The sequence below is a fragment of the Corylus avellana genome, chromosome 5, assembly GCF_965113065.1.
Source record: "Corylus avellana chromosome 5, dhCorAvel1.hap1.2, whole genome shotgun sequence".
Lineage (NCBI taxonomy): Eukaryota > Viridiplantae > Streptophyta > Magnoliopsida > Fagales > Betulaceae > Corylus > Corylus avellana.
In genome coordinates this window covers 8,301,576-8,326,118 of record NC_142494.1, presented here as the reverse complement: position 1 = coordinate 8,326,118, position 24,543 = coordinate 8,301,576, and the positions used below count along the sequence as shown (strand labels likewise).

The window sequence follows — 24,543 nt, the reverse complement described above, 5'->3', positions numbered from 1 at the left end:
CTATAAAAGAGACAGTCAAAGAAGAGCACCAATTCTTAGCACGAGGTAGAAATTAATAGCACCAAGGCTGCAAAAGATAAGACAGTCAAACATGCACATTTTTTCTAATGTTCATACACAATCAATGACAATCTACGAAAAATCAAGTAACATCTTATGAAAAGAAGAGCTCGGAGACTGTTTCAAAGTTTATACACAGCCATTGTACGTATATGTTGAAAAATCCAAAGATGTCATATTAAAGGGAAGGCCACATTCATTGCTGGAGGGGCTCAGTCCAAGCTAAGCATCCAAACACTTTGTTTTTTTCAAAGTTTATAGGCTTGAAAAGAAGTGCTCGGACAGTGTTTCAAAGTCTATACACAACCATTGTACGTATATGGAGAAAAATCCAAAGATGTCATATTAAAGGGAGGGCCACATTCATTGCTGGAGGGGCTCGGTCCAAGCTAAGCATCCAAACACTTCGTCTTTTTCAAAGTTTATAGGCTTGAAAAGAAGAGCTTGGAGACTATTTCAAAGTCTATAGACAGCCATTGTACGTATATGGAGAAAAATCCAAAGATGTCATATTAATGGGAGGGCCACATTCATTGCTGGAGGGGCTCAGTCCAAGCTAAGCATCCAAACACTTCGTCTTTTTAAAAGTTTATAGGCTTAAAAAGAAGAGCTCGAAGACTGTTTCAAAGTCTATAGACAACCATTGTACGTATATGGAGAAAAATCCAAAGATGTCATATTATAGGGAGGGCCACATTCATTGCTGGAGGGGCTCGGTCCAAGCTAAGCATCCAAACACTTCGTCTTTTTCAAAGTTTATAGGCTTGAAAAGAAGAGCTCGGAGACAGTTTCAAAGTCTATACACAACCATTGTACGTATATGGAGAAAAATCCAAAGATGTCATATTAAAGGGATGGCCACATTCATTGCTGGAGGGGCTCGGTGCAAGTAGGGCTGTTAAGTGAGCGAAGCGTCTCGCGAGCAAGTTCGGGCTCGGCTCGCATAAGCTCGGCTCGTGCTCGACTCAAATATTAAATGAAGCATTTCATGAACACAAATCCTAACTCGAATATTAAACGAAGCAAGCTCGGCTCGACTCGGCTAAGCTTGTGAGCAAGCTCGTATAAGGCTCGCCTCGCTTATTAGGCTTGGCTCATATATTTTTTATTAAGTAACAAATAACAATATATAGTCAACATTACTCATTTACTCAATAATAACAAATATATTGCATACCTTTGTTTTTTGTTATTTATGCACATGTGTGTATATATATTATATATATGTAAAATATATATATATATATATATATATATATATATATATATATATATAGTAAATAATAAGAAATATATGATATTATCATTAATCATTTTATCATATGATATAATCATATAGTACAACCGTACAAGTTATTGTATCATTTAATACAAATATTATAATTAGATAGTTTATACTTTGAAAATTGGAATCGTATACCGTATATAACATAGTCATTAATCATTATATAATCATATGATATATCTGCATAAGTTATTGTGTTATTTAATCAATACATTATAATTATATATTTTATTCTTATAAAACATATATGATATATTACATGATCTTAGATTTAAGATAATATTAATATTAATTGTGAGATAATATGATCATAAAATTTAAGTATGAGTGTATGACCATTATATCATTATGAATTTATTACTTAGAGTTTGAGTATTACTATTAGATTAAATGATTAATAATTAAGTAACTAATGTGTTTCTTATAATTTATACATTATAATCACAATTTACAGTAAGTAAAAACTTAACAATTTGAATTTAAATCATATATCATGAATCGTGATAATGAGAACATATAATATAAGTATACAAGTTATAACAATTAACATTGACCCATTACCCATATAAATTAGATAATGATACAGACTCATAAGTATACAAGTTCATACTAATACAAGAATTAAGTACATAGAGAGTTAGTTCCAATGTATTCTAAACACTTATAACTTATAAGTCTATATATGTTATAAATTATAATTATACATATATGCAGATTAAATAATATAAATGTATGAGAGCAATACTTAATCAAGTGATTCAATGACAATTCAAATACTTAATAATCTTATTCATGTATAATGATAATGAGATTTGTATAATATCAAATTAAATAATTGACATTGGATTAATAATACAAATTTATGTAATAAAATTATAACTTCATATAAATTATAATTATACATATATAATACAATTTTTTAATTCTTTTTTTTTAAAAAAAAAAAAAAAACTTTTTCTCTAATTTCTTAGTCATTTTTTAAACTATTTGTTTTTACCAATTTTTATTTACACAAACAACAAAAATGACATAGTTTTGTTAAGGCCCTAAGGGTATAAATTCATCACTTTCATTTCATTTTCATTTTCATATAACCCTAAATCTAACACAAACGCTCGTGTCTCACTGTCTCTGCAGCCTTCCAGTCCTCACAAGTTGCTCGTCTGTCTCTGCCACCTTCCTCACCGGTCGTCGGTCTCCTTCACCGTCTCTCCTCGCGCTCGACGTCTTTGTCTCCTTTTAATGTCTTTGTTGCTGTGCTCGCGGTCGTCCTCTCTGGATCGTCACCGTCTGGATCGTCGCCGGTATTTGTCTCTCTGTCTTTGTGGCCGGTCTCCGTCTCTGCTTGCCGGTTGGATTTTTTTAGTTTAATTTTACAGCAATCCAAAAATTAATGTTTGGATTTTACATGCCTTGATAGGATTTTCTAATTTAAATTTTACATGCAATGATTGGATTTTGGATTTGTGACTCTTGAGACATTCTGGATTCTGGATTTGTTGTTTTTTTTTTTTATAAAAAAAAAAATTACAAAAAAACAATAGTCGAGCTCGAGCTCAAGCTCGAACAGGGTTCCGACCCTATCGAGCCGAGCTCGAGCAACATGTTTAGGCTCGAGCTCGAGCTCGAGCCTGAGCCAAAAATAAACGAGCCGAGCTTGGATAGCCCAAGCTCGGCTCGTTTACACCCCTAGGTCCAAGCTAAGCATCCAAACACTTCGTCTTTTTCAAAGTTTATAGGCTATCTTTGATATATATATATATAAGGAGGTATATTCATTACATAAATGTCACTTGAAGTTTTTATGTTTAGAGTGCAATAGCTAATTTAGTTAATAAAATCTATAAATCTTGTACAAGATGGTTCAAATTTAATTCTAGAGAAAAATACTTGAGAAGTTCTTAGAGTTTAACTTTTTATCAAATTACTAGTTAAGGTATATTCCGTTATCAAATTGCCTTTTATATTCACTTGTTGTTAGGGTTTTTAATGCAAATTATGACACTTAGGCTTCATTTGGTTCGCAGAATGTCTAGTCTATTGGAAAAGGACTGGCTACTACTAGGAATAGAAGAGTGTGGAATGGACTCACTATTCATATTCCTTTGTTTGGTTGTGACGTTAGAATAGAACACTGATTATGTATTCCTTTGTTTGGTACAATGCAATATGTTGGTGAATGAAATCATATTTTGATCAAATTTCCTAAAATACCCTTATAATACAAATACAATTTATATTGTTAAGAACTTTCTTTCTTTATTTTTTGAAACATAAACAATTATACTATAATTTTTTCGTTGTTTTTAATTATGTCAAGTATGTGGCTTTTTTTTTTTTTTTTTTTGCAATTATACTACAAAACTATTTAGGGTAATATATTATAAGTCCATGAGTCAACCGGCTAAAAAAACAAAAAAAAAAAACTCCCTAAGTCTTTTTCTTTCGAAAATTTACTCCTTCAGTCAATCGAAATACCAATAAAATTCATACCGTCAAAATTTTTTAACTGCCATTAGATTGGTTGAAACGCACCATTTTGCCACATCAGCATAGCGAATTTTTTATTAATTTAGTTTAAAATTAATTCTAAAAAAAAAAAAAAAAACCATCTCCAGCAACGTTGAAAACAGAAAATTAATATAATATCCTTTCGCATGTCACTTAAGGTATTAATTATTAGTTTTCTCACTTTGTAAACCAGTCTAAAGATTTTTTTAGTTTTATTTGTGATATTGTGTTTATTGAGCAAGAGTATCTTCCAGAGTAAAGAAAATCGGAAGACAATGAAAATCTCCAAGTGCAATTTAAACCGACAAAAAGTCCAATTTAGTAAGTAACAAATTAAATTACCTTCTTCCTTTTTCCATGCAATTTACAAATTCTGCAAGCGATTTGAAAGGCCCAAACCTTGATCAATTGAGCACATAATTAATCACGAATAATTACTGCAAATAAATGAAACACATGGAAAATAGGCTGGAAATTGCCTAGAAAAAATAAAATTCAGGTCAAAATTACAATGGTTAATGTTTGGTTGTTTCAAATCTGAGAGCTGAGAGGGGTTTTATTTTATTTCATTTTCCCCATAAGTCTAAGCCTTATGAATCCAGGCAATTAGGATATTGGGTGAATGGCTGTCAAGGGGCTAAAAGAAACTAAAGTTTCAAAATAATTGACATAATCTGCCTATTATTCCTCAGCCACAAGGCTGAGAGTTTGCCGACATCCATCATTAATGATAGCTATTCAAAATCTCGACCTATACCGTCTCATGTTTTGTATATTCTCATACAGCTATATATAATAATGTGTCAAAATAAAAATTTTTCCTTTGAATTAAATTAAATATCTGTACTGTCAATAATTCTAATTAGTCTAATAAGCTGCTTCATTTGTCGAAAACCAAAAGTTTATCTCTTCTTCTTTTTTTTTTATTATTATTTTTTTTTATTTTTAATTTTATTTATTTAGGACTTTCAGTGGTATGATGGAGACGGACCGTGATACACAACACGCCAGTGTAAAATATATATATATTTTTTTGGCCACCCCCAAATGCACCCGTTTCCTTTTTTTTTTTTTTTTTTGGCCAAAGGGGTGGCCGGACCACCCCCTTGGCCACGGGGGTGGTTCGACCACCACCAGGTCGGCCTGGGGGTGGCTGGAACCACCCCCTTGGCCAAAAATGGGGTAGTCCGGCCACCCCATTTTGGCCAAGGGGTGGTTGGAACCACCCCATCTTTTTCCTCATATATATATATATATATTTTAATATTTTGCTTTTAAAAAAAAAAAAATTAAGATGAAAAAGTCAAGCTTTTCTACCACGTGTCAGTTGGCACTGTAGCTGGAACAGTGCCGTTTCAGCTACAGTGCCGGGTCCTTCTCTTGGCAAACATAGCTGAAGAATCATTTAAGAACGAGGCATAAAAGTATGGCAAATTAAATTTATTTATTTTTAACAGTAAATCTTTTGTAATAAATTTAAAATAAGATCTGGAGCATAACAAAGGACTACAGTAATTTTCTCGTAGAATTTCCTCAATCATGTCAGATACTCCTGATGCTATTCCAGATTCTTGGCATGGACTACTAGATATATCAACAAAAATATAGACTTGTACTCTCATTACGTGACAATATGGGTCACAACCAATCATTTTCAGGCTGCATTTCCTTTTATCCCCCTCCTCTAAACCGGTTGAGTTTTGCTGTTTGTTTCTTTTCTTTGTTGCTCTGTTTTGTTTCTAAAAAAAAAATAAAAAATAAAAAAAGTAAAAGAAAAAAAAGGACAACCACAACTAACTAGTCTCATTGGCCGTGTTTGCCAATGGCCTGAACCGTACAGGGCCTCTTCCTTAATCCCAAAAAAAAAATACCTTTACTTTAAAATTAATCTCCACATTCCTACTTTTTATACTACATCAATCATTTTTATTATTATTATTCAAATAAAAAAATTACTACAAAACAAATTTTTTATATTTTTTCATATAAAATATATTTTTTCACTTTTTTTCACAAAACATTTTCACTAAAACCAATCAAACACATATTTCTAAAAAGTACTACAATACCACCCCTTGGCCCTGGCCTCCCGGCAAACACTACCATTAATACTGAGTTTAGTCAGGATTTTGATCAAAGTTTTATAAAAAAATAAGGGAAAATTACAGTTTAGCCCCCCAAAGTTGTCAGCGATTTGCAATTCCGCCTCCAAAGTTTCAATTTTTGCAATCCACCCCCCTAAAGTTTCAATTTTTTTCAATTCAGGCATTCCGTCAGTCAAAGCCGCTTTGACTGACGGAACAGTGATCACGTGCAAGTCACGTGATCACTGTTGGTTGTTTTTTTCCCAAAATGCCCCCATCCCTACCCCCATCCCAAAAAAAAAACTATAATCTCTTCGGGCCATCTCCCCCACCAAAACAATGTCTTGGCCTTCATTTTTCTCCATCACTGCGTGGAGCAACTTTGAGTGTGTAAGATGCTTGACCTGCAGGATGGAGAAGCTTATGCTCACCTCCTAAATGTTCTTGCGCCAGAGCACAGTCATCCATCTACTTTGGCTGCAAAAGATCCTTTGGCAAGAGCAAAGTTAGTTCTGGAACATGCAGACAGGATGGGTTGCAAGAGATACTTAACTGCAAAAGATATTGTGGAAGGTTCCCCCAATCTGCCGGCGTCGATGGAGAACGCCGGCGAAGGTAACTGTGCCGGCGTCCTCTGTTGACGCCGGCAGAACCTCATCTGCCGGCGTCGACAGAGGACGCCGGCGAAGGTTGCTGTGCCGGCGTCGACAGAGTACGCCGGCAAAGCTGTGTTTCTTGTTCTCATGGTTTTGGTACCTCCATGATACCCCTCACGTTCCAAATATCATCATCCCAAGCAACATCACCAAAGAATGCACTATAATCTTCACACATAGACTCAACATCCCAAAACGGCAGCCAAAGGGACCCCCATGACATTTGCTCATCCACAGCACCACCCAGCCATGGACAGTAGTACTCCTCCCAACTCATCTCATAATCTGCCACAGCAAACCCGGGCTGATCTCTGCCTAATTCCCTCCTCTCCTCCTCGACCTTCCCCACCTCCTCTTTTCTCTTCTCAACTTCCCTCTTGGCCTTCTTGTTTGTCATTGACGTTTCCACCATTGTTGCACCTTCAAACTTGGTCGTAGTAGTAGTACCCTCTAGATTTCTTTGCCTCTTCATTTTATTGGTGCAGTTTCTTCTGTCAAGACAAAGTTGGCTATTTATAAAACTGAAAAAGAGTGCGGCTTCGTGAATGACACGTTAAAGCAAATACTGATGATATTTATTGTTAGTAGTTGTTTTGGAAATTGGATTGCTTTGTGATAATTGTTACTCCTGACTTTATTTAATTGGCTCATGTTGTGGGGGAGATGGCCCGAACAGATTATAGTTTTTTTTTTGGGATGGGGGTAGGGATGGAGGCATTTTGGGAAAAAAACAACCAACAGTGATCACGTGACTTGCACGTGATCACTGTTCCGTCAGTCAAAGCGGCTTTGACTGACGGAATGCCTGAATTGAAAAAAATTGAAACTTTAGGGGGGTGGATTGCAAAAATTGAAACTTTGGAGGCGGAATTGCAAATCGCTGACAACTTTGGGGGGGTAAACTGTAATTTTCCCAAAAAAAAAAAAAAAAAAAAAGGACAACCAGAACTAACTAGTCTCATTAATGCTGAGTTTAGTCAGGATTTTGATCAAAGTCAAAAGTAGTTGGCGTGCTAGAAAGGCTTTCGTTGTCTTTATAAAACAAAAAAAAAAAAAAAAATGACAACCACAACTAACTATTCAATGCTGAGTTTAGTCACGATTTTGTTCTAGAAAGGCTTTCGTTGTCTTTATAAAAAAATAAGGAAAAAATGAAAAATTAGTCCTTGTGATTTACCTGATTTATAATTAACTCTTTGTGCTATCAAAATGAATTTAAAGGTTCCCAAGGTATGCCAAAAAAATAATTTAGTCCCTACAGTCAAATTCCGTCCGCTAATTTAACATATTCAATTAGTGTGACACTGACTTAAATATGACAAGTATCACAATTTTATTGGTTCTAACGTTTCATGTTATCATAATCTGTTAAGTCAGTGAACGGAATTTGACCATAGGGATTAAATTATTTTTTTGGCATACCTTAGGGACCTTTAACTTCATTTTGATACTACAAGGAGTTAATTGCAAATCAAGTAAACCACAAGGACTGATTTTGCATTTTTTCCAAAAAATAAAAAGACAAAAAAGGACAACCACAACTAACTTGTCTCATTAATGCTGAGTTTAGTCAGGATTTTGATCAAAGTCAAAAGTGGTTGGCATGCTAGAAAGGCTTTCGTTGACTTGGAAGTTTTTTTTTTTTTGGAAAAAATATAAAAAAGCCCCCCAAACTACCAACCGTTTTCGATTTAGCCCCATGATGTTCCAAAAGTCATAAAGTAGCCCCTCAAACTACCAAACTGTCGCATTTTGGCCACTCCGTTAATCAAAACCATCAGTCTGGACGGAAACTACAAAACGACGTCGTTTGGTTACGGAAAAGTTACAAAAATGCCCTTGTATGTATGTATTTTTTTTTTTTTTTTTTTAAGGAGGATGCTCCAAAAAGGGTTCACTTACCCTAAGCAAAACGGCGCCATTTTCCTTAGGTTAAGTGAAAAAAACTCCAAAGCTGCCAACCCACGCATAGGTCCTCCCCCTCACGCACAGCCTTTGCCGATCCTCTTCTCCACACACACAGCTCCGGTCATCCAGCCGATTGCGCCGGTCGTCCCCCTCACGCCGATTGTCCCGTCGTCCCGCAAAACTTGCAAAACCGAAAAAGCCACAAATCATTCCGTCTAAACAGTCCAATCAGATCGTCTCCCACGCACAGCTCCAGTATTCTAGTCAATCATGCCGGTCGTCCCCCTCACGCCGATCTTCCCGTCGTAACGCCATCGTCCTGCAAAACCGAAAAAGCCACAAATCATTCCATCCAAACAGCCCAATCGGATCGTCTCCCATATCATGCAAATCCTACAACGATTTTAGGGTTTTCTTACCCAACCCATTAAACACCGAAATCGTCGGGGAAAGAAGTCTGACTTTGAAGATTTCAGCCAACAGCTCGTCAACAATGGAGAAGATTGGAAGTGAGTTCGCTGACGATGATGCGAGTGGCTGTGTACTGTCGGCGGAAAGTTCACCGGCGAAGTCTACCTCTGCGTGTACGAAATGCCTGTGCGGAATTGAATCACCAATGATGACTTTTCGCACACAGAAAAATCTTGGTAGAAGGTTTATTGGATGCAGAAAATACAAGATGCGAATTTAGGGATTTAAAAATTAGGGGTTCGATTTCTTTCTTTATTTGTTTCTCTGTTTGTTTGAATTTTGTACAGTGATTGTTGGTTTGGGTTTGTGGGTCTCTTCTACGAGATGTGTTCGACGTTGATGTGGTTGATTTAGGGCTTCTAGGTATTTCAAATGGACTATTTTTTTTGTGTGGTTAAAAAATGAACCGGAACTGTCCCACCTGTTTGCCTCTAAGTGGAATGGAAAATTTGATTATTTAAGTTTGATACAAAAAATAATGACTTATACTCTTTGAAGACTCACTTTCTGTGCGTGTTTTGTGGTTGTAGAATTGGTATGTTGGATTGTCAATTTTAAATTTTAGGTCATCTGAGTTTAATTAATTTTGATGTCGGGGCTATGCAAGTTGCTGCAAAAATGAATTGGAGCTACCCCTTTTGTTAGCCCTCTATGGGAAATGTAAATTACTTGAAAATTTGAGTTGATAATTATTACTATATGACAGTTTGTTTCCTGTCCTTATGACTTGATGTCACAAGAAGTAGGCTATTTCCGAAATGGAAAATGCAAATGCAATGTACCATTTTATATAAGAGAAATTAATGCAAAATTAAATAGTAAATTTCACTGCCATGTTATATCCCTTTGGCTACGAGAAAAGTGACGGGGGAGCTTAATTAAAACATTGCATTTGCTTAAATTTTAAGTCATTTTCACTAACTTTCTGTGTGTGTTTTGTGGTTGTATAATTGGTATATTGGATTGTCAATTTTAAAATTTAGGTCATTTGAGTTTGATTAATTTTGATGTTGGGGCTATGCAAGTTGCTGCAAAAATGAATTGGAGCTACCCCTTTTGTTAGCCCTATGGTGGGAAATATAAATTACTTGAAAATTTGAGTCGATAATTATTACTACATGACAATTTGTTTCCTGTCCTTATGCCTTGATGTCACAAGTAGGCTATTTCCGAAATGGAAATGGAGTGCTAAAATAGTACATGAAGAACTCCATTGTTTGATGAGACATTAATTTTTTTTTTTTTTTTTGTAAGGATCATCATTCATTAATCAAGTAAAAAAATATATATATTTTACCAAATAAGAAAAATAATATAAATTGGTTTTTTCCACTGCTTTTTCTTCTGACTTCAAATTTCTAATTAATCTTACATCAGAATTCCTCATCCTAAATGTTATTAGTTGAGGTGACATGTTCCATGTTTTTTAGTTCTGTGGCCGCGAGGAGAAAAAAGATTAGAATATCCACAATTGTATGAGTGGCACTCATCAAATGTGAACTATTGGAATATTTATTAATGGGTGAGAATTTATATTAAACTTATCTATATATTTAAATGAAGTAATATAAACTATTTGAAAAGAAATGTTAAAATTATTAACTTTGAAAAAATTAAAAAAATAAAAAATAAAAAATAAAAAATGCAGGCTAGTATTTTCCTAATTTGTGTCAAGCAAAAAAGAGAAGGAAAATTTATTGAAAGATGATTAATTTTGCAAAAAATTGAGTGCATTAACTTGCTACTCTCACCAGTGAGAGCGTGCCATGTGAGCAGTGCCAAGTAATGCTCCTGAATCCAACTTGTATGTGCTTTAATTTACACTCCCATGACAATCATAATTCTTGGATGCTTTTTCCTATCCAACGAGTTCTAGCTTGTTTCAATTAATTTGAGTTCGTAATTATTACTAGATGACTTTGAAGAACTCCATTGTTTTTTTAGTTAGCACTAAATTATATTACACTATGTTTGTGAATTGGTTAGTAATTCTCATTTATGAAATATGCAGAGCGAAGGTGATCGTGGTTATGATTATTTTATGTGAGTTGACGAAGAAGCTATGCTCCCTGTGTCACAGTTCAATGCCCAAATAGTTGATCAGAAGAAAGGTTTTGAAACTGAACTGGCGAAGTTGACGTTGCAGATTGCTGCTGAAAAGTGCCAAAACACTAGCATCGAAAAAAACTTAAGGATGTCATTGGCCACTTGTTTGATCTTAGCTTTTTTGTTGTTGTTGTTGTTGTTTTGTTAATGATAGGGAGAAACGTCATTGCACTGTTAGTAGGGCAATGTTGCCGTGAGAGGGAGAAACCTATGTAGTTTAAGGACTATTATTTAGTGGGTTGTATTGAAGTGCAAAACCTATGTCTTAGTAGGTATATGTTTGAGATGTTTCTATTTCAATTTCCTGATATGACAATTTAAGGAGTTTTAATTGTTTGTGCATTCACCTATTCCAACTAAATTGCATCGCTTGTGTTCTATAAAGCAGTGTTTACACGTAATCCTTGTCTAATTGGTGTTTTTCCTGTACAATTGTAGTTAAGAGTATGTTCATGATATAAGGAAATGATTTTGGGAAATTAAGTTCAAGTTCAATTCTCTATCACAAATAATAATGGTTTTGTAAATGTGTCTAAACATTAACCATATATATATTACACATCCAAAATGACCAAATTGTAGCATTCACACGGTAAATGTATCTACCATTACCCATATATATATATATTACACATCCAAAATGACCAAATTGCAGCATTGACAAGGTAAATGTGTCTATCATTACCCATATATATATTACACGTCCAAAATGATCAAATTGTAGCATCAACCATATATATATATATATATATACATCCAAAATGACCAATTCTCGTTGTAGTAATCCCTTTCCTTGGATCTAATATTTTTGCCAATCTGGCTTCTTCCTTTTTCTCTTGTTAGCCTCCATTACTGCAATTGACTTCTGCACGGTATGTACAATAGTTTTACCTCTTCTTGCAGGCGTTGATGTACATACAGTAGTACGCCCCAACTGTGGTTGAGAAGGCTGAGAAGATCCACTTGGTTGAGCAGACCCTTCTGGTTGCGATGTTCCATGTTCCTGCGTCGAAAAGTATGGGCTGACATTAACCAACCATCAAATTCAAAGGAATCAAAGCGTAAGCACCCACATGGAGTCAACTATCATTTTTAAATTGTTTAGAAAGTGAAGCTACTCTGGATGACAACATATATTGTTTCTAACTGGCAATATTTTAGTCAATTTGCAACCTAGATTTATTTTATTTCAATTTCATCAAAATAGGCACTGAGGATTAGTTAGTCATGCACATAGTAATTCACGAACGATAAATTAATTCTATATAAACACTCCTTATATACAATTCATCTTCTAAATTGGGCAAAAAATTAATGTGTCAAATGAGAGTCGTGTGACATTAATTTATTAGTATGGCGTGTCATGCCATTAATTAATTAGACCATCAAGGCACGTGCAGGAACTATTTGAAAAGAAAAAGGAAAAAAAAAAAGCAAAACTGTAAGATCTAATTATCAAAATGGAAAAATCACATAAAAAAACATAGGCAAAATCTGAAAATTTCCAACTAAATATCAAAGTCCCTATTAATAATTACATCATCGGTAATCACATGCATAAATCACACAAACAGCCTCCTACCACATTAACCACCTAATTTTCCTATTACCTGTTAAACTTACAGACTTTAAACGATATATTCAAGCTAATCATTTGTTGTGAGCTTTCATTAACTTCATTCATACTCTTCGAAACAAAAAAAACAAAAAAAAAAAAATCCAACCCAAACTGTAATAATCCACGTGCCAAATGAATTGATGGAGTAGTGTATCGATTCTTCTAAACATAAATAATATCATTTAATTAACATCATTCGTCAAGTTAAATTGAAGTGTATAATAATTTAACAAAAGAAACACTTAGTGGGTTGAAGAACTCACATTAACACTAGCATTTCTCTCTGACTGTGCGGACTGTGTATTAGGTGGTCCATACAACCTTACAGTGTTGACAGTACCCTGAAACTATGTAACATTTTACAATATTAAATAGTTGAAATACTATTATAATTGAAATAACATTTTATTGTGTCATCCAAAAGTAAAATGCACCACAATGAAATAATATTATAAATAGTTTGCTCACACTAGCATTGCCCTGAGACTGTGGTGTTTGATCTTAAGAAGGCCCATACAATCTGACTGTGTGGACAGTACCCTGAAACTGACCTCTACCTCCACCCCTAGTCCTTGGTCCACCAATATGCAGTCCAGTAGGCCCTCCCCTAGTCCTTGGTCCACCCTTTTGCAGTCCAGTAGACCCTTCTGGGGTAGGTTGAAACTGACTTCTACCTCTACCCCTACCCCTACCCCTAGTACTCCCTCTACCTCTAGAAGATGCACCAGTATCTTGCAAAATCTGCAAATATGATGTTAACTTGGTAAATCAAATGTAATGAACTAATTGCAATGAGTAATGGCATGTAAACAGTTTATCACTTACTGGTTCAACCTCAATGGTTGGCTGGGGAGTTGGGTTCTGAACATGTACACTTCGACCACTACCATCTTGTACCTATGATAATAAACTTGTCAAATATTAACACAATACAATATAATGAACAGGAGTATTTGAGAAGAAAAAAAAAAGAAAAAGAAAAAAAAGACAAACATGTAGTAACTCACCTCATGTTGTCTTGCACTACTGCTTCCTCTATTGTAATTCACTGCCTTTGTTCTATTCCGTGGACATGTTCTGCTATTGTGTCCAATCCCTCTGCATTTGCCGCATCTCATCCTCACTCCACCCTTCCTCATACGGTATTGGTTAACCGGCTCTTCTGGACCCCTTGTCCTTACTTTTCTCGGCCTCTCTGGTTGTATTCTACTTATGGGGGGTCCACTTGGTCGTAGTTAGTCTTCACCCATTGGTCCTCTCCAGGCATTGGATACACAATGTCATCATAGGCTTTTTTATACATCTCAACACTATACCAATCATCTACATAATCTTCGGGGTTTGCATTAAAAAACCAAATTGCTGACATTGCATGTGCACATGGGATTCCTATCATGTCCCACTGTCTACAACCACAAGTTTTCCTCAACAAATTCACAACATACTATTTATTATTGTGTGTTACTTCGTATAACCCAGCCCCAGCATATGTGCTGTAGCAATGCCCAGCAACCTGTCCAATTTTATCCAATTTGGCACCAACCCTTGGACATAGCCTCCCAGTCATGGTGCGGATGCCATCCCTCTTCGTTTGATATCTCTTCATCAACTTCTTCCTTATGAATTCTAGCATCGATATGATCGGCAGGTCACGCGCGTTCAGGATGTATGCATTCAAGCACTCACAGAGGTTGTTGACAAGTAGATCACACCTCGGGAATGTATTGAACCAAGCCCTGGACCATGAGCTTGGGTCAACACTTGACAAGTAGTTGTATGCATCATCACTTATATGCTTCAATTCATCCATTTCCTTATGGAATTCAGCTTCAGTGTATGTTGCAGCCGCAGCCCATAACTTGTCTTTCAATGTTAGACCACGATGACCTGCATCTCTGTTGTTCGCATACAAATGCCTCACACAGAACCGATGGTCACCCCCGAGAAGCACCACATCAAACGCTGGTTGCAGCCCCTACAACCACAATGAGTAATAAACAACACTTGGTTATCTTTTGATGAAAACAATGAAAAACAAAAACAAATCAAAATAATGAACTTATAATATAGTTGCCTTTTGACGATTAGAAATAAATGTCCATCCTTGTGCAAGAGGGGTGCCAAGATATGAGACCAAAGTCTCAAGAAACCATATCCAACTATCTTTGGTTTCTGCCTCAACAACTGCAAGAGCCACTGGGTACATGTTATTATTGCCATCCCTCGAAATGGCTGACAAAAGCTGTCCCTTATAAGTCCCCTTCAAAAAGCATCCATCCAACCCAATGATAGGCCTACAACCAGCTCGAAAACCTTTCTTCATGGCAGCCAATGAGAAATACAACCTTTGGAAACATGCTGGATGGTCAGGTAAAGGTCTATCAACCTTCATCATGACACAACTACCCCGATTTGTTTGTCTAATGGTTTCACAATAATCCCAAAGCTTCTTGTATTGCAGCTTGTCTTTGCCATGAAGTATTTCCTTTGCAATTCTTCTAGCCCTATACAATTGGCATTTATTAACATCAACACCCCACTTGTCCTTCACTTCCCCAAGAATTGCCTTCAACGGCATGTTAGGTTGCACTCTAAACTTATCAATAAGTTTATCAGCAATCCATCCAGATTTCACAGTCGAATTCCTAGGCTGCCTTGTACAAGTGTGTTTGTCTTGTATCGATCTAATTTCAAATGAATCTTGATCCTTGCATTTACGACCGTAAATTCGATACCTACAACCTGGATCCCTGCATACGACAATACATTTGGCTAGGTAATTTTTTTTAAACCTTATATCCTTACCTTTCTTCAAATTGTTCTCCCTAATTGCCTGTCTAAAGTCTTTGATTGAGGGAAACATTTGCCCATTACTCAACTGTGGATTCGACATGTCAATTTGTTGAAACTCTGTTCGCCTAGTTACAAATCTGGCAGCAGATGAAACCTCATTCTCCTCATCACTTATAGGAGGGGATACAAGAATGTCACTTCGGGCCATGGTAGAGTTTGCATCATCATCCTCAACCTCATCACCATAGCACTGACCCCCTCCACTCTCTTTTCCAACTTCCCTTGCATTTGCATTTTGGTTATCATCCTCCGCCACCTCATCACTCTCATCCTCCTCATCATTATCCTCATCCCCATCATCACCCTCATTACCCTCAACACCACCTTCCTCAACATTTCCCCCTGCCATGGATGGCCCAGGGAGGTTGTTATCTTCATCAAACAAGTCCGGTTTGAAAACTTCTTCCCAATAAGGATCATCTCGATCAATCCTACTATTTTCACCATGTTCATCATCATCATCATCATTATCGTCTTCATATTCATCATCATTAACTGCAGGCTCATCAAATGAAACAAGGTATAACTCAATAACCGGTACCCCTTTATGTGCAGCAACCATTTTTAAGACATTATGATCTGATGAAATTAATTTCAAACCACCTTGAATACTATAACCTGGCTCTAAGTAATACACCAAATCCCCAGACTTGTATCCACATTTTTTTACTATACCCACAATCTCAAAAAATGACAACTTATCCTCATCATACGTCTCATCATGCACATCTACGTCACCCTCCACATAACAGGAAAAATAAAAATAATAATTAAAGTTAAATTGTACAAGGCATTCAATATAAAGTAAGGGAACATCCCGGAAACAAATCTAGACAATATATGGTCATTAATTATGTACACCCAATTATAAAGGCACATGCAACTTTATATGATCATATGAGTATTTGATATGACATTATTTTATACGGCGTTATTTCATAGGGACCACAAAACCGAATACACCCAAGCCGTAGGTATTCCTACTTATTTTATCATTGACCACTGCATAAATGTGGAACCACAGAAACGGGGAAAAATAGACAAGTAAAAAAACAAGCTATAAATTTGATGGCTCTAGAATTGAATACACCCTACCCGAATTTTATGGTTTTTGTTACTGTGCCTATATACAAAAACCGAGCATGTAGTTTCAATTCAAACGTGTGAGGGTTGGGTGGCGTTCACATGTGCTTTGGTTTTGCGTCTCTGCTTCTTCAAAGGGAGGAGAAGAAGAAAAAAAAAATCGAGATACATTATTACCATTTAATGCAAAGTTATATTTTTTGTATACGAGTAATGCTACATCCACGTCACCCATTGCGGATGGATTTCATAAATAGTGATGGGATGTAGGGTTACTCCGCACTATAAAATAAATTAATTATCGTGATTTTATATGTGAGCTAAAAAAAATAAAGAGTACAAATTAATTAAGTGCTATACATATTTTTTTTGAGATAACTTTTTTATGTTACGAAATGACCACACAATTTTGTTTCACAAAGTGGAAGGTTGATTATCACTTTCTAAAGTTTGGTAGTGCTTTTGTAAACAACGTGTAAGTTGGGGGGAGGGCGGGCTAAGAATAATTTTCCCTTCTCGTGCCAAAATATATACAACTACTAAGGTTCTTTGTTAATGTCTACTTTCTATTGGAGTTCATTTAAGATTTTGCAAGCCAAAGATGTGTTCTTAAATAAATAAATTCAAATTTGTTGAAAGTTCCTCATTTGGGAGTGCATTTTAAATAAAATTCCGGTCCGTCTGTAGGTTGAAAGAAGCAAGGTGGGTGCGCTGCATTTGGACAATTTCATTTATTTTTTGTTAATTTTCGGTTAGCTCATGGTGTATTGCTTATTGTCATGGTTTGTTCACATTTTTCTTTCTTTTCCTTTACAGCAGACAACAAAGGGGACCACAGATGACATGCATTACAACAAGGGGGACCACAGAAAATAGGGAAGGCAGAATGCAAAAAAACAAATCATACAACCAACCCATCCGACAATAAGCAGACAATAAACTCATCATCAACCAATAACTTCAAATATTATATTATACAGAAAAAATAATGGGTCTGCAGACAAGGAAAAAAAATATACAAACAAATACACAGAAACATAGGGACCCATATCACTTTCGGACACTATAAAGTCAATTTTTCTTCACACTAAATCAGACCATCAATACATCTACAAAACGCCCAAAATCATTCTCCACAAACCCTAAAAAATAGGAACAACTCAATGGGTTACCTTCAGTGACAGATTGGGCTGTTTGGACGGAATGATTTGTGGCTTTTTCGGTTTTGCAGGACGATGGTGTGACGACGGGACGACGGGACGATCGGCGTGAGGGGGACGACCGGCACGATCTGCTGGAATACCGGAGCTATGCATGGGAGACAATCCGATTGGGCTGTTTGGACGGAATGATTTGTGGCTTTTTCGGTTTTGCAGGTTTTGCGGGACGACGGGACGATCTGCGTGAGGGGGACGGCCGGCGCGATCGGCTGGATGACCGGAGCTGTGCGTGTGGAGAAGAGGATCGGCAAAGGCTGTGCATGAGGGGGAGGACCTGTGCGTGGGTTGGCAGCTTTGGAGTTTTGTTCACTTAACCTAAGCAAAACGGCGCCGTTTTGCTTAGGGTAAGTGAACCCTTTTTGGAGCAAAACGGTGCCGTTTTGCTCCTCCTTAAAAAAAAAAAAAAAAAAAAAAAAAAATACATACAAGGGCATTTTTGTAACTTACCCGTAACCAAACGACGTCATTTTGTAGTTTCCGTCCAGACTGACAGTTTTGACTAACGGAGTGGCCAAAATGCGATAGTTTGGTAGTTTGAGGGGCTACTTTATGACTTTTGGAACATCAGGGGGCTAAATCGAAAACGGCTGGTAGTTTGGGGGGCTTTTTTATATTTTTCCCTTTTTAAAAATTTATTATTATTATTATTATTATTTTATAACGAAATCAATAAATTTCATTAATAAAAGATCAAGAGCATAAAGCTCTTATAACACATAGAGCATAAAATTTTGAAAAATCACAGCCAAAAAATATGAGGTTACAAAGTCATAAATACTGTTGATAACAATTTTCCGAGGAGTGACTTTGGATGGAATCCGAGGAGTCGTTGATCTACAAAAGAAAGAAATTTAGGATAAGAGCTATCGGGGTGTGCCGGCAGGGGATAGTTCTGATGCCTAAGTTAGTAGTTGATTTGAGAGATGGAGAGCAAGTAAGCAATAAGAGCTCGAGAGAGATTTGTGATTACCAAATAGATTAGTGATATTTTCTTTCATTAGTGAATGTGGGTTTCCTTCACTTGCCAAAGGACCATTGTACCCTTGGTGGAAGGACCATTATACCCCAGGTGCGCTGGCCATGTCTCGGTTCGGGCTGACTATATCTCGGACTAGGCCTGTCTTTAGTGGGCTTGCATAATGGACCAGGCCTAGAGGTCTGTTGGGCTGTTTGTGGCAATCCATTACCCAATAGTTACCCCCCAATTCCTTGTCTGAGTGACTATGGAAATTTCTTGTCTTTCAGAATGGGTCGGTTCCCAATCTATCCTCGGGATAAGGATTTTTCTTGGACTGGTTTTCCAAGATTTTATAATTTTTGAAATGCATTTTCGAGGAAAACTTGCACAAGATTTATAGATTTTATGAATCTTGTGCAAGTTTTAGTTCATTAGAGTCCGACCCATCGTTACGACCCATGATGTAGAGAGGGCTCGAGGATAATAACCGAGGAATGCACGGGTAACCTTGATGTGGTATTTTTGTTTTCAAAAATATCAATTATAAAATTACCACTCACAATAGAACGAATCCCGTAGGATAGGGCTATATTGAGGGTGTCGAACCTCAAGGACTACAGGGGTTTCATTATCAAAATTTGAAAGATTAAAATTAACTTAATTAAAAAGATATTTGATTTGATTTTCTTTAAAACTAAAGTGCATGAAAATAAAAGAGATATAAAATAAGAGAGAGAGAGTGTAGGGTATTGACTTCACCTCTATCCGCACAACAATGGCTAATCATAATTAATCCCATAAATTCATTATATGTATGTTATAAATAAACAAGAAATTACTTTATTAAAGAATAAACATAATCTATCTTTGGTTGGCACGGATCGTCCACCTAACCACTAAGATGTGGTACGACCCGTCTTCCCTAGGTATAAATTATCAAATTCTTTAACAGGATACATACAATCAATGAATAAGTGTAACCCATCTTCGGTTGGCACGGATTGTCTACCTAAATTACACTAAACTAGGGTGTAGTACAATCCGTCTTCCCTATGCATGGCCTATCAAATTCTATTGATCATATGTCAATTAAACCCATTGTATAACCACCATCCTCATAATCACAGAAAACAAGAATGATTTGAGATCAATAAAAGTAAAATACTTTCTAAGACAAGAGAAGAATTTCACAAATATTGATTTTGGAATTTAAGAACAATTGCATTTAATATGAAGAACAGAAATCAATTGTAGCAATCCTCATAGTTATACAATCAACATGCATAAATTGAAAATCTAGAAATTAAATACAATCAAACCATTGTGCTTGGATAGGGTTACATCAACACCCCACGAAGGGGTTTAGCCGCTCATAATCTTCTAAGCACCAAAGACAATTCTCTGATTTCTATCTCTAGGAAGCGGTGTGTCTGTTTACAATTTTTAGAGCCCTATTTATAGGGCTTAGGAGAATCCTAAAATCCCTAGTAATCCTAGAAATTTCGGAGATTTAAGTCTAAGTCCAAATCGGAATAGGATTCGCCCAGAATTGCGTTCCTATCTTACGGGGCAATTTTGGCATTTCGGAGCTCCGAATTAGGAAAATTATATTTCACAAATATTTGTAGAAATTTTCATTAGCTTTCGAGACCCACTTGAATCACCTCAATCGGATATTTGAGCTGAAAGTTATGGCCAAAATACCGAGACATATGCAGAATCAATATTTGAATCCAATCAGATTTTGACTCCAATTTGAGAAATTTCGAATTAATCCCTTCTTTTATTTGATTAAACTTAACCACAACATATAAGTCCTCTGTTATGATTGGCTAAGCTTAATCATCTCAAAGTGTGCTTTTCAGCCCAAAATCAATGGAATTAATTGCATCTTTATTTATAACCTGAAAACACAAAAACATAACAAAATCAAACAAATAACAACGCTAAGGAATTAACATATGCAAATTAAGGGGCTTGAATGTGCAACATTCGGTGCTTATCAAACCTCCTTGAATCAGAAGGTGGGTGATGCTACATCGAAGGTGACCAAGCGCAGGTTCGATTAGAGGAAGAAGGAAATGGAGGTAATCAAGAACTGGGCTACCTAGACCGACGAAAGGCTCTGTAGATGGTACAGATTCGACCAAAATTCTAAAACATACTATTCTTAAGAAGTCGTATTGAGGAAAAGACTGGGAATGGAAGCAAGCCAGCGGAAAAGCCAAAGTTGCACAAAGCTCTTGAGGAGTGAAAATGGGGTTTTTCGTGAGAGAGAAGCTTGCAAAATTTCGTAAAATGAAAAAGGAAAGAACGGATGCGCCTTTTATAAAACTTTTGAAAACGCATTCAAGTGGAAAGATGCAAGAAGCGGCGCAAAAAACCCTAGGGTTGCTTCGGAACTCGCAATCGCCTTAAATGCCCTTAAAAGGTGCGCTTCACCAAGCCAAGCAAAAACTGACACGTGGTTGCCGTACCTTCAACCATAAAGTTGATGACATGTGGTGATACCCCAAAAACAAGGTCTGACATGCAAGCTGTCGACCATCGCTTGGCAATGTCAAAGGTCCTAAAGATCATTGGCTCGAGAAGTTCAACAGACTAAATTAAGACTAGAAGCAAACTTTCTTCTTCTCTAGGGTTTTTCGAAGCCTAGAGAGAAAACTGACGAAAGGCCATTATGTTACGAATAAATGAAGCATAAAGTTGAGAATTACTATTATGTTAAATTGTTAATGACAACAATAGGAATTTACAAATATAATATGTTAGTCATATAATTAATTAAATTGTATATGATATTGCTGAAGAAGATCAGAGCAAGATATTGATTTGATTTAGGAGTGTTGATTTGTAGAGATTTTCAAATATTTAGACCATTTAGTTGAACTTAATATTCAGGACATTGATTTGCATAGATAGATATTAGTTGAACCAACTATCTTTTATTTTTATTTTTTTGAATTCTTCCTTTCTTTTTTCTCAATTAAGAATTAATATTATATTAAATTGTTAATCACATGCAACTGTAGGATTGTAGGAATTGACAAATAAAATAGGTTAGTCATATAATTATTTAAATCATATATGATAATTGATCGAAATTTAAGGAGAAAATCATGACCTTTAATTAATTTACAAAATTGAAAAGCAGCTGTGCAATTCTTCTCGTAACATTTTCCCATAACATTGGTATATATATATAAAGACCATGTTTAAGCCTTTTCATAATAGGTCTGCAGCTACTTACAAAAAGAATAAAATAATAATAATAATAATAATGCTTGCCAGCTGATTTCACCCACCATGCAAATAGCTTCACGTGTCCAACCAGCCTTGATTGAATAAGCTGCAGACCTATTTTCACTTCCTTCCTGCCTTTCTTTTTTCTAGTTTATCTCCTCCTTCCTTTCTTCTTGCCCTAGTTCCATCTCTTAGCTTGTTAGGTTTAACTCCTCAGATTAAACCCTACCAAACGGAGTTTCATCTAATAATGTTGTCATTGCTAGCCAATTACCTACGGCCCATATGATGATTTAGATGGCGTTTTATAGAAACGCTGGAATTGGAAACGCCGGGAGAACCTATTTTTTTTTGTAGTGTAATCTCAAATAACTACTCAATTCTTTCCCATCTGGTGTAATTAACACTACTCCAGCTCCACCATTCTTCTTTGTAGATGACCCATCTACATAAATCACCCACGTCTTGTCTTTCGACCATGTCTCTAGATCTTTCATATTAGTGAATTCTACTAAAAAATCTGCAAGTGCTTGACTTTTAATAGCATTTCGCGAAACAAATTGTATATCAAACTCACTGAGTTCAATCACCCTATTAACTAACCGACCAGACAAATCCAATTTCCAGAGTACTTTTTACAACAGATACTCGGTTAGCACATTGATTGTATGAGCTTTAAAATATGGTCGAAGCTTCCTTGATGCAATTATCAAAGCAAACGTAAGTTTTTTCATTTGCACATATCTTTCTTCGGCTCCACGTAATGCTCGGTTGATGAAATACACTGGTTTCTAAACTTCTTCTTCTTCCCGAATTAGAGCTGCACTGACCGCAGTTAGAAACACGGCTAAATACAAATACAATGTTTCTCCAGGAACAGTTCGGCTCAACAAAGGTGGGCTGACCAAATACTTTTTGAGTTGATCAAATGCGTGTTCACATTCTTCAGACCACTCAAATGCTTTTCTTAAAATTTTAAAGAAATGAAGACATTTATCAGTAGAACGAGAAATAAACCTGTTTAAAGCTGCAATCCTTCCTATTAATTGTTGAACTTGCTTTGTATTCTTCGAAGACTACATATCTAATACTGCTTGAATTTTTTCAGGATTAGCTTCAATTCCTCGGTTTGACACCATGTAACCGAGAAACTTTCCTAATGAAACTCCAAAAGCACACTTTGTAGGATTCAGCTTCATTTTGTACCACTTCAATGTCATGAATGCTTCTTGTAAATCTTTCACATGATCTATATGTAGCTTACTCTTGACCAACATATCATCAACATAAACTTCCATATTCTTCCCGATTTGTTCCTGAAACATTTTGTTTACTAACCTTTGATAAGTAGCACCAGCATTCTTTAAACCGAAAGGCATAACTTTGTAATAGTATAAACCTCGGTCAATAATAAATGTTGTTTTGTCTTGATCAAATGGGTGCATGAAGATTAGATTGTAGCCAGAAAATGCATCCATGAAACTCAGCAGTCGAATCAATCAATGAACTGATATGTGGCAATGGAAAACTGTCTTTTGGGCAGGCCTTGTTAAGATCGGTGAAATCCACACACATCCTTCATTTCCCATTGGATTTTTTTACCATTACTACATTAGCCAACCAATCAAGATAATATACCTCTTCAATAAACCGAGCTTTAAGCAGTTTATCGACTTCCTCGGCAATAGCCATGTTTCTTTCAAGAGCAAACTTTCTTCGTTTTTGCTTTACTGGTTTCATCTCTGGATTCACATTTAATTTATGAACAATATCTTTTGGATCAATTCTAGGCATATCTTCATGAGACCATGCAAAAACTTCTAAATTTTCCCGAAGAAACTGAATAAGAATTTCTTTAACATTTGAAGTCAGCTGAGACTCGATATTTACAACTTTCCCTTCTGCTATCAGTATATCAATCAATTGCTCGGTTGGTTCTTTTTTCAACTGAATTCTCTTTTCACTGCCCACATTACTAACCGTCAAAAGTGCTGACTCTGAAGATCTTTTCAGAGATGTATTATAACACCTTCTTGCTACAACCTGATCGCCTTTAACTTCACCAACCCCTTCAAATGTCAAAAATTTAATCTCTATATGATAAGTGGAAGTTATAGCTCTTAACTAATTTAAAGCTGGACGACTGATTATTGCATTATAAGCCGATGGTCGGTCAACTACCAAAAAATCTACCATGATAGTAGCTTGTTTAGGAGCAGTTCCTGCTGTAACTGGAAGAGAAATCAATTATATCGATTGAACATGCTCTCCTACAAACCCTATCAATGGTGATAGAAAAGGTTTAATCTTCTCCCGACTAATACCCAATTGCTGAAAAACTGTCCAATACAAAATATCTGTCGAGCTACCATTGTCTACCAAAACTCGGTGAACAGCAGGGTTAGCCACTGTTAAAGTTATCACCAATGCATCATCGTGAGGCATTGAAATCTCTTTTGCATCTTCTTCTGAAAATGTCAAGATCAT

The 24,543-nt window shown here is 36.0% G+C and overlaps 2 protein-coding genes and 1 pseudogene across 2 annotated transcripts; all 3 read right to left on the bottom strand.

Annotated features, from left to right (window-relative positions):
- Positions 1–6,681: 6,681 nt before the first annotated feature.
- On the bottom strand, positions 6,682–7,068 carry LOC148585337 (uncharacterized). Its single transcript, XM_088516231.1, has one exon. It carries the CDS (start codon positions 7,066–7,068, stop codon positions 6,682–6,684), a length of 387 nt encoding a protein of 128 aa, XP_088372357.1.
- Positions 7,069–8,764: 1,696 nt separating this feature from the next.
- Positions 8,765–17,951, bottom strand: LOC148585336 (uncharacterized; annotated as a pseudogene).
- A 4,896-nt stretch (positions 17,952–22,847) lies between these two features.
- LOC148585335 (uncharacterized) lies at positions 22,848–24,543 on the bottom strand. The gene is made up of 4 exons (XM_088516715.1): positions 24,381–24,543; positions 23,695–24,149; positions 23,137–23,372; positions 22,848–23,022 (listed from the first exon to the last, which is right to left on the bottom strand). The coding sequence occupies exons 1-4, from the start codon at positions 24,541–24,543 to the stop codon at positions 22,848–22,850; spliced, it is 1,029 nt and encodes a 342-aa protein (XP_088372841.1).